Source organism: Acyrthosiphon pisum, chromosome A2 (genome assembly GCF_005508785.2).
Source record: "Acyrthosiphon pisum isolate AL4f chromosome A2, pea_aphid_22Mar2018_4r6ur, whole genome shotgun sequence".
NCBI classification, from domain to species: domain Eukaryota; kingdom Metazoa; phylum Arthropoda; class Insecta; order Hemiptera; family Aphididae; genus Acyrthosiphon; species Acyrthosiphon pisum.
This window is the reverse complement of record NC_042495.1, coordinates 112,906,077-112,918,358: the sequence shown is the minus strand read 5'-3', so window position 1 is coordinate 112,918,358 and position 12,282 is coordinate 112,906,077. Positions and strand designations below refer to the sequence as shown.

Below are 12,282 nucleotides of genomic sequence, written 5' to 3'. Positions count from 1 at the left end.
AATACTTCAACATTAAAATAATTGAATAAAAAATACTATAATTTGTACAATGACGTAGTTAATTTCGTAGTGTTATCGAAATCATCAATTTACAACAAATAAACTTAAACTATAAAATGCAACGCTACTCGCTTACAGCAAGCACAATACCATTTGCTCCACTGGCACTGGCATCATGTATGTTACATTTCAACTAAAATGGAAAAATATGACTAATTTCCTGGGTAATTATTACATTATTATTACATAGTTTGTATTATTACATATTACATTTTATAAAAATTATAATTTTATGCTAAGAATTGAGTTTGGTAAGTCGTAATGCTTAATCATGCACGGTGAATATATTTTATTCAATTTAAATTTTTTTTATAAATTTAAAGCATTAGGTCTCGACACTATGTGACTGTCCTAACTATTTTGCTCACTACATACTAGTAGTATTACCTAACAGCCTCTAATAATATATGTGTTTATTTCTATATTGTTTTTTGATTTGTTAACTGTTAAGTCAAGTGATGCTCCTATAGGATTTGACACGGAACCTATGATCGTTTTACAGATATATTTTATATATATTAATATATTAATTATTACTTATTTTCTTACAACACTTGAAATAAACATTTTAGTTTATTTTATTGAATTTCGAATCACATTTTCATACTTTTTGAATTCAAAAATTGGATATTAATGCTCAGCGTAACTAATAATATTTAAAAATAAACTATTTGTATGCTATAATTAACTACTAGAATGAGAACACGTTCATTTTTATTCAATTTAAAAAAATATACTTAAAGAAATATTCACAGAACTAAAACCCCTGGATACTGGATAAAAATTTTTAGCAACCAATAGATAAAATGTATGATAATAGTTAATAGTTAATATTCAAAATATTATAAGTATTGAATCAAAATTCACTAAAGGTGATTTTAATACATTTTAAAATATGTATTTTTTTTAAATTGACACAAAACTGTATTAAATTATGTATAATTATTGTGATTGAGTAGTTTTTAACAAATGGAAGTTCAGCTGATTATTGTAATGGATGAATACATTTAAATGATTATTTAGTTTGTATACAATTTAATGATAAGTAGTCATATTTTAATACCGATTTTACAACATTAATACATATTAATCAAATTTTGATCCACATATTTTTAATTTTATTGGTAAATAAAAATATAATAATTTATCAATTAATCAATATATTATTGTATAATGCTTAATCTTATATTTTTTAGTTTTTTATTTGATAAGTGATAACACTGACATTTTCGTCAGTGTGTTTGGCGTCAAAGCATATTGTTTTGTTCCCCGATGATGAAAGCAATTTGCAAGTGGCACATGGAAGTAATTACTAAAATATATTATAAATAACTATTGACTATAACAATTTATTTTTTTCGTGTGCTTAATTAACAAGCATAAAATATACTTAATCATTTTAGAAATATCTGCCGAAAAGAGCCTCAACCTTAACTTCTATGAAGATTGTATTGATAGAGATTTGGGCGTGTGTACACCAAAAACAAAAGGCAACGAAAACTATTTGCGTTACTTTTCAAAATCAGAGAAGCCAGAATGTCAGAATTACGAGCAAGTAGCTCAATCGTTGAACGATGTCTTGCAATTTTGTGTCGATATGGAGGGAAGTTCTTGGTATGGAGGCGCCGAAGTGACTTTTCAACATTGGCCACTAAACAATATTAACTGGACGAATAATCCATACGTAACCAAATCATCGGGCGACCAAGCCGTAAGTCAAAGTTTTTGAATATTTAAGTTTAGGCGTTTTGTTACAAAATTTCTTCTTAATACTATATCGCTTTTACCCAAACTTTAAGCTAGAATATTTTAATGATATTTTTCCGAACCATAATTCCCGCCGATCATAATTCATGTACTTATATATTATATTAAACAAAACAATGTACCTATTGTAATATTTTGACTATAATATCTCAAATCTATTTCGTATTTTTTAATTTAAATTCTGTTCAAGGCTGCTATAACTAATATTAATTTACAATCATAAATTAATATACCGGAATTTTTTTTTCTGTTGTTTTAGGTCATCGAGTCTTATTTCTTCAACTCTGACGGATATTATATCTATATCGACGAGTCGGTTCCTCTATTTGTAGATATAAACGGTCCGCGACCGGGTCAGATGTGCTTTACATCCAAAGTCGAAGCTCCGTATAGAAAAACCAGAAATGTGATGCTGTACCGAATTTGCAAGTACAAAAACGCTCGAGTAGCACACGAAAGAGCCATTAAAGATTTCCTCGGCATGCCTTCGAAAATTCCTGATCCGTACGTCGTAAAGTATCCGATTTGGTCTACATGGGCGAGGTACAAAGTCAACGTCAACACGTCGTCTGTCCGAGAATTTGCTCAAGAAATCGTCGACCACGGATTCCCCAGAGGTACAATGGAAATCGATGACAACTGGGAAACTTGCTACGGTAGTGCAGAATTTAATATGTCGAGATTTGCGAACATATCGGGACTCGTCAAAGACTTGAGTATGTATAAAATGGCTTACTAGTTACTGTTATGATTAGTAATTATAGTGTTAGGAAGTTACAGTTGTAGATGAAATATAGTCGAAATATGCATTCAGATATTTTCAAAAATACTCCGTAATACGAAAACACAAAGTTCATCCAAATATAAAACTTTTTTTTTTATTATTATAATTATAATTATTTTATTTTATTTAACAGTTGGTTTGAATTCAGTTCCCCAAAAATAAAATGATTTCAGTCTGGTTACTGGTCAGTTTAGGTTTGGTTCTATGCCAGTTATTTTTGATACCTACCGCGGTTTAATGCGTTTTAATGTCTGGTATGAACACTAAACCATTTTATAACCATAATTAATAACTATGCCTATAATATATTAAAAATTTCATCAACTGATAATTCTGAAAACATCCTAACAGAATACTCAATGGTTTTTTTTTCATTTAAAAGATAATTATAATTTCATGATTGCAACATTTTTAAATTTGAATTATTAATTGAATAAAATTAAACAAAAAAACGGTAAGAATAAACAACGATCACATAACATTTGAATGTAATATTTTATACCAAAATTATACACATAACTTAAGCGGTTTTGTATTTTGCAATTAAACTTATATGCTGGTATTTATTTTTACTATAATGTGGAATCCGTATTCCGTACCAATTTTATATGAAACTAAGCTACAAATTTTAACCATACAAATAATCATATTGCTCAACACATGTACCCATATATTATATTATGAACGAATATTGAGTTTATTAAATTAAATTAATTTCACATCTAGATTTTTAAAATTTAAAAAATTTTCAAATATTACATTAATCTGTTAATTATTTTCGATTTACTTCGACACCTATTATAGTTAGGTAGTAATTTGTCATGTTCTTACATTGTCGAATGCTCATTATTAATCATTAGATTTTAGTAAAAATTAACCACATAGGTAATGTGGCATTTTTTAAATTTATAATAATTATTCGTATGACTGTTTTCTTGAAGAACATTATTTATTATACATATTATTATACCTACTCACGTGATGAATATATCTTAAAATGTTTTATGTTATAATTATTTTATAGAATCAATAGGTTTCAAGACGTCTTTGTGGACACATCCGTTCATAAATTTGGAATGTCCTACTCACGAGACGGTCAAACAGAAGGGATACTTTGTGAAAAGTACATCAGGCACAGTGAATTCCACGTGGTGGAATGGCAATGGCTCTTACATAGACTTCACAAATCCCGAAGCAGCAACTTGGTGGTCTAATGGTCTACGTGATTTACTTGCAAAATCTGGTATCGACACATTCAAGTTTGATGCAGGAGAAACCAGTTGGTATGTTTATGTAGGAATTATTAAAATGCGTTTTACGAGTAGTCTGTGGCTGATTTTAAAACTATAAATATGAATATTATTTAAAACATATTATTATAGGACTTTAAGTTTCAGCCTTTTTTTTAAATACAGTTAAACACATAATATATTATACCTACTTAACAGCAGTTTTATATATATGCTTAAACATGGTCGTTACAATAAATTAATAATTGTCATCGATGTTAAAATATTAACAAATAAAAAATTACAGTACAAAAACATTTACCAATGTATACAATTCTCGTTTTATAAAAATATAATATGTATAATATATTATAGACACTACCTACATTGTTTAATTATTGTTGGTACAGAATAAAAATGATCAATTTATATAACAATTATAATATTTAGCCAATAATTAATTTGTTACATACATAAAATATAACAAAAAGTATAATTTTTTTTTGGTTTTTATACAGGAGCCCACAACTTCCAGAATATTACGATAACGATCTGACCTACTACCCCGATAACATCGTAAACGCATATCTCAAAACGCTTGTGCCTTTTGGTAACGGTATTGAGTACAGAGTATCAAGGAGAAGTCAAGAATTCGGTGGTCTCTTACGGATGATCGACCGTGAGTCTCGCTGGGATTACAGACTCGGACTACCCACATTGATAACAGCTCTGATACAAATGAATATGATCGGATATCCGTTTGTATTGCCCGACATGATCGGCGGAAACGGTTACTACAATGCACCGCCTTCCAAAGAGATGTACATCAGATGGATGCAAGCAAACGTATTCATGCCGGTCGTACAATTTTCGTACACGCCTTGGGATTTTGACCAACAGGTGCCTACTCGACTATGTTTGACAAGCTATTATTTATTGACAGCGGCGGCCATTAGCCAAATTTAATGACTACGAATTAACACCTTAAATGCTTGTATTTATAGACGGTAGATGTATGCAGGAATTTAATGAATCTCCGCGCTAAGTATACAGACACCATTATCGAGCTGATGAGAAGTAGTGTAGGTAAGGGTAGTCCACTGAATCCTCCAGTCTGGTGGATCGACCCCACAGATCCCGTTGCACAAACAATTGCCGACGGTAAGTTAATACGTTTAAATTTCAAGTAAAAATTTTCATATTGCAGTTTAATAATTTATTTTTAATCGCACAATTTAAAGAATATCTTTTGGGCGAAAATATTCTTGTCGCTCCAGTGATTGTCCAAGGCGCTACATCCCGAGATGTCTACTTGCCTTCTGGGATATGGAGGGATGAGAACCATCCAAATTCACATCTGATCACCGGTAGAAAGTGGTTGCGTAATTACCCTGCCAAGCTCGATGTTCTTCCGTGGTTTACCAGAGTTAAAGCGTTTCACCATATTTTCCAATGAATAGGTATACATACAATAGGTATACAGCCATGTTACTTTTGAATACAATTTTATAAATTTTATTTTCTGAATGTACAAACAACAATTAAAGACGGTTATTTTAAAAAAAATGTTATTATAATTATTTTGAAAAATACCCTGCATTCTTTTCACTAAATCGTTTCCATTTTTTGACTCTCAGAAAAAACGGAAAATATAGTTCCAGTCCTTCAAAATACAAAAAAAAAAAATGCGTTCTATTTTGTAATGGTTTTATTCAATATTTTGACTACCGTTTATGCCAGTTTAAAAAACTAAAATATATAATACCGTTTATTACAACACAATGCATGATCAAGGCGATTAACATATAGTTAGGTAAACTCACAAGTAGAGGTTTCGGTTTCAGGTTCTATGATATAATTATTTAAACATTAAATAATGGTTCCAATATTTTAAAATGGCACTGGCCAAAGAACTGATTATTTTCGGTACGGTTTCAACCCCCGATGTTATTGTTTAATTTGTGATTTACAGAGATTGTAATAAGCAAAGGCGGACAATGGGCTTTAACAAACTAGTTAATTATTTTTGTTTTTAACTTATTAAAATATTCGGTTAAAATTTGTATTGTACTTTCTATAGTTAATTATCATCGTCGTGCAGTTAATTTTATTTTATTTCCGTGTCATGCGGGACCAGCTAGACAACACTGATTCGTTGACTGTATTTCGATGTTGGTAATTTATTTTCTAATTATATTACATTATAAGAATCTAATTGTTTAGACAGTGTTAAATGTCTAGGTAAAATATGTTTATGTAAATCAAAACACTAGGGCCGTCTATGACTTAAAACTATTGTAATTTGAAAAAAATCTAATTTTTTTTAACCAAATTAAGTGAATTTTGTTTTCTATATCAGCTTTAAACTTATGAAGTTATACATTTTTTTTTTTTAGAAACTGCCATGGGTACTGCGTTTCATAAAATTACAATTTTTTTAAATCAGTCCATTCACAAAATAGATCATGCATTCGTTCTAAAGTCCATTATTAATTGTTCTTTTTATCCAAAACAATATCACATTCTGAGGAGGTATTGAAATAAATTACTATCGATATATTATGTTGTTGTCACATTTTAATACACGATGATCCACCCACATACAACTGGCTGCTTTAGTTCCGCGTAATGCATCGCAAGTGCAGATAGGTGCTGGCTGGCTGCATATTATCTAAGTACTCGTATTATGTAGAGTACCTACCAATTGGACACTGGACAGTATTATAATTTTTGTATTATTTATTATCAACTCATTATTTAATAATATAATAAATTAGCCAATAAAATAAACGCGGCAGTGTAGTCATATTTATTGTGAAAATGTGAACCGTTGGTTTTACTTTAAAAAAAAATGTAAATACGTATTATAAGTTATGAATTATAACTACAACAAAAAGAATAATTTTTTTATTACTTAATGATAGTATAAAATACTAAATTGTTATTGACGAAGTTTGGAGAAAACAAGATAATATATAATTGTTTAACATAGGCAAATGAAAAGTAAACGATTCAAACGTTTCGCAATGACAACAATTCTTTTCCTACGTTTATTGTTATTCTTATCGTTTATCCTTTTCATTCGTAATAAAGTCTTATGTATATGGCTGAATGAGTGATAGGCGGATAGACGGATCAGAAGTCTGACACTCATAATGTGATCGAACACGTCTAATTATATCCGGCACTTATGGAGGTACTTGAAATGTGTACAATATTGGCACGAGGACGTGTAAAACCTGTTGTGTGGCATATAGAAATTCATTTTATGGCCATTAAACCTGTTAGTACAACTATACTGCCTTATCTCTTGCACATTTCTAAAAATTATTTGCATCAAGTTAGTATAATATTATATACATTTATTTTCAAATATTTATATATAGGTATACAATGTAATATAATATGTACAATTTATATAGTAAATATATTAAAAATATAATCATTATTGTTCTTACATAATATTATACAACCTAATTTGTAAATGATAATTTATTACTGTGACTATATGTATAACAATACTTGGAAAAAAATACAGTGAAATCTCCTCTAATAGGGGACGTTTTATTGGGAGTCAATTACAAAATTTCTACAATCTAAAACCTCTGAATAGCGGACACCTCCGAATAATCTTCAAATTTTCATTGGCTGAAAGTGTCCGATATATAGAGATGTCACTATATATACGTTAGGGCTTTGGTGTAAAAATTCGTTCTGTAGATAACCTATGTTTTTAGATTTTAGATTTTCATTTCACATTTATATAGTTAGATATTATTATCTAGCTATTTAAATCTGAAATGAAAATCTCTCTACTGGCTAAACTCTGGAACTACTTATCAGATCTTCTTGATTTTTTTTTTTTAACAAAAGAGTATTTCACGGAGAATGTTTATATGACAGAAAAATTTAGGAAAATCCACTGGAAAAGTAAGAAATCTAGATGTAAAAAATACAACAGTAGTGTCATCTGAACAGAACAAAAATAAACTAAATAATAAAATAAAATTATTTATGTATAATTAAATATAATGTATATTAAATATATAATTAAAATGTAGTTTATTGTTGCAGATTAAAATAATAATAATGTATAATATATTGATTGTTATTGGTTAATCCGGCATGTTTGTTGATTTGTGTTATTATTTTTTGTCAATTTATATTATAATATATAAATTAATGTTTGTGTGTAGATTAAACCTCTGGGAAGAAGATAAGCCAATTTAAAAGTGGTTGAATTTGCTATTTTGTTTTATTCATCTGGTTTTAGCTCGGTTAGGTTGAGTTAGGATTTTGTATTAATAGATTATATTAAACCGTTATAGGTGGAAACAGCACGGGGTCCGCGATCTACCGTAGGTAGATTGCCTACCAGATAATATACTGCTGCGAATCAGAATTTTTATTCCGGGCAACGGAAAAGTTAAGATAAATTTTGAACACCATACACCGAATATTAAATAACGAATTGAACGAAGTTTGACATTTAACGGGCAACGAAGTGCACGGAATTAGCTAGTAATATATAAACGACAAAAAAATGTTTACTTCTTTGTCCTTCATGCATTCCTAAACCATTCGTCCGATTGTGATGATATTTGGTACAGAGATAGACTAGACCACGAGGAAGAAGATAGGCTACATTTTATCGAGAAAAGGGTAAATAATAGGTCCAACCCAGGGAGGTTCTCAAACAAGGGATTTAAACAGGGGTCTCGAGTTCGAACCACAATTTAGGTTTCCGTTTTTTGTTTATAAATCGTTGCTAATGGTTTTAATAATAATAATAACAATAATTATTAATTTATTGCATTGTTTTTACATTTTTTATTTCCTTATTTTTCCTTTTTTATTTTAGATTCTGAGCGGGGCGAGGAAGCTATTGGTTTTATAATGGTGTTTATTTTTATTTTTTTTTTTATATCCTGTATATAAAATTTCTACCAGAAGGAGTTCTTCGATTTTAACATATAGTACCTTATCTTTTAGCAAATCGGATCAAAATGGTACTTTAGAGAAGTTATTTTTCTATTCTCTCAAATTTTATTTAATGCCACGAGACAAACCACCGAAAAATTACAAAAAAAACCGCTAAAAATGGGATTTTAATTTCTAACGCTTTGTTTATCACCATAGAAACGAATAAAAAATTTAAATATTATAATATTAATTCAACTTCCATGATAAAATGAATAATAACAATATAAAATTTCCAGACTGACAAACCGTCTCCGCCCAGAATCGTTTTTCTTATACAATGATATTTTATCATTGAATTCAAGTCTAATACAATCCATTATACAATGACCCACTTGTAATCTACTGTACAGCAGAGTGACATTCACTTATTTATTATTAGAGCTATATGTTGAAAATAAAATAAATATTCTTTATATGAAATAAAAATAAATAAACAAACAAATGTCATTGTGAAATTAATGTTTTGGCCGTTTATTATTATATTTTGTCGCCATGCAAATTTTGCATGTTACTTATCATAATAACTGTCTGTACAGTTTACCTTCATTTGACTTGCTTAACGTGTTATTGTGTAAAGCTGACTATTTTCCACGTAATAATGGATCGTCAACAAAAAGAATCACGAAATGCCTTTAAGCTAACAAAAGACCAGTTGGAATTTCTAGGAATGGTAGCTAATACTGTACAGTCTGCAGCTATGCACAGAAATTCCATCGTGGTACCAAGAAAAACGAACGCTCCGGAATCTAATAAGACAGACAGGAAGTTGAGTGTTGGAGACGCTGAAATACGACCAGTTCTGCAGCTACAAGTACCAAAAAGACGTAATGTTAGAGCGAAGTTGTCTGCAAAACTGACGTTGTCAAGAGCACTGTCAACTGCTCTACGTGCGGCATCCACGAGCAGATCACTAAACTACGGCATACATGTACGCTTTTCTCGACGTGTCGCAATAGATTTAATCGGAAAAAGGCGTTTTCGAAAAGTTGCGATAACCGATGGTAGGGCGCCATGTTGCCGGCAGTAGGTCACTGCAGATATCGTACTGCAGGATTTACAACAGCTACAGTCCACGGACTGTGTACAGACTGCAGGTGTTGTAACGGTGGATATCCAACCTGCAGTCTTGCCTGCAGTGATTTGTCCACGGAAAACCGATGACGATATTGTGAAAGATGAAAATGTTGACCGGCCAGAAGCAGCAATAGCTGTTCGTCGAATCCTATCGGCTTTAGGGAGGAGACTCCTTAAAGTTGGTAAGATTTTATGTAGCTGATGCATCACAGTACTGTCTGAGGGTATGGAATAGCTATGAGCTAGCCTGCCTCTAGACGACGAGATATAGGTTAAGTTTTGACTGAAGGAAAATGTTCGGTTATCATAATTATTATATTAACTATCCTGTGTTCCCCTATGTATATCCTGTGTATTAGCTTTTGTTTGTTATATATTGTGTTATTTATCGAGGTTATGACGTGTTATAATTATTATTTAAAAGATGACGTGTTAAATATTTTGTTATTAACTGCATTAATTTTGCCATGTATATTATATATTGTAGTTATACAATTCTTTAATGTTATTGTATATTGTATATTGTTATCATAAAATTGTATATTATATATTTTTAGTAAAAATTGCTTATTAAATCACTTGTTTTTTCAATTTACTGGTAGGGATATAAAATAAAAAAATTAATATCAAGTTGATTCTATAATAATGTAATTGACCAAAATGCAGATCTGCCGTTTTCTTCTTTATCTATATACGAATGTTTGGTTTTCTATTTAAGTATTAATTAGATTTTAGTATGGTTAGGTTAGGTTAGGTTAGGATTTCGTATTAATTGATTATTATGACTTTGATACTTTAGAGTTAAATTATACTTACCACACAGGATCCACGATCTATCGTAGGAAGATTGCCTACCTGTTAATACACTGCTCGCATAATCACAAAAACCTATCAATAGCAACGCTGAGTATAATAATAACAAACTAGGTAGTAGAATAATATATTTTCAGGTTTTTAAAATTAATTCTATCGTCGGTCGTCGCTCGTTGGACACATTAATAATTATTGTTTTACGTAGTCTCAACGAGGTTTGAGTTTTAAATGGACCAATATATCTAATACTCCGTAAAATTCAAACATCTACGTGTAGTCAAGAAAAGATAAGACATATTGTGTCTTAAACTTCTTTTATTATTATGATGAATACAATTAAGTTACTTATACGGTATACTGTAGCTAGGTACCCCGGATGTAGATACAATAGGTTGTATATTCTACACTGTCACTAGGTACCTACAGACTATAGGTATTATAAAATGGAGAAACAGTAAAAATTGAACTAATGGACATGACTAAGATTAAGAAAAAAAAATTAAGTTTTATTCAATATAGTGATATTAAACACGCCAATGTGGTTAAACACATCACTAAAAATGGTTTTTACATTATGTATGCACAATAAAGTAATAGAGAAATATGCAAGCAAATATCGTTAACGTAACTGTCAAATGTACCTATATTACATAAGTTAATGACATTTAAATATGGTTATGATATTGACAATTGATTACGAAAACAATGTTTTGAAACGTGTTGAAATCAATGTGTGCAGAGTAAAATATAGAATGACTGTATTAGTTGCTGTCCCAAAAATAAAAATTTGTTGTTAGGTATATAAAATAATACATTAGTGTGTTTTGCCCTTGTGATATTATTTCAACTCATTTAGCTCTAAAAAAAAATACTGATCGAGGCTTATACTGCTAATATTAATTTTAGATTCTGAGTGGAACGATGAATGTATTGATTTTACAATGATGTGTGTTTTTTTTTTTATTTTTTTTGTGTCTGTGTACACGATAAGTAGTCGAAATAATGCTACGATTTTCAACTTCAGTATCTTGTTTGATCAGAAAGTGAATATCGTTGGTGCATTGGGGAGGTCAACATTTAAATTTCCCAGTAGTTTTCAAAAGCGCCGGGAAAAACAAAAGAAAAATTAAGGAAAAACGGGAATTTTTACGCAAAATCTGTTTTCGAGAAAATCGATTTTGGTGTTTGGTGTAACTTTAAAACAAATGACCGTAGATACATGAAATTTTCAATGGTTGTTTACATTTCCATTTTCTATACACGATAAAATTTTCAAAATATTTTGATTTATTTTGAACTGTTTAGAGACATTTTTTTTTATTTTTTTTTCTAAAAATATCAATAAAATTTTATTTGTTGGATAAAAAAGCTTGAAAATTTAATAGAAGGCTCCTAGTATATTGTTTCAAAGGCAGATGAAAAATATTAAAAATCGTTAGTCACAGTTTTTTTTTTATAAGCATTTAAAGTTCAAAAAATGACAAAATATGGGAAAAATCAGGAAAATTTGCAAATTATTTCGAGTTAGAAATTCATAAAAAATTTTTCTTTTTAAATCTAAAGATATGAAAA

At 29.7% G+C, this 12,282-nt stretch overlaps 1 protein-coding gene across 1 annotated transcript; it reads left to right on the top strand.

Moving 5' to 3' along the window:
- Positions 1 to 1,271: 1,271 nt before the first annotated feature.
- On the top strand, positions 1,272 to 5,384 carry LOC100160420 (myogenesis-regulating glycosidase-like; the record flags this gene model as incomplete). The annotated part of the gene is made up of 7 exons (XM_029489592.1): positions 1,272 to 1,365; positions 1,464 to 1,771; positions 2,087 to 2,543; positions 3,636 to 3,894; positions 4,359 to 4,740; positions 4,845 to 5,001; positions 5,082 to 5,384. Coding segments are annotated over 7 exons (1,872 nt in total), but the record flags the coding sequence as incomplete, so codon positions are not given.
- Positions 5,385 to 12,282: the final 6,898 nt, after the last annotated feature.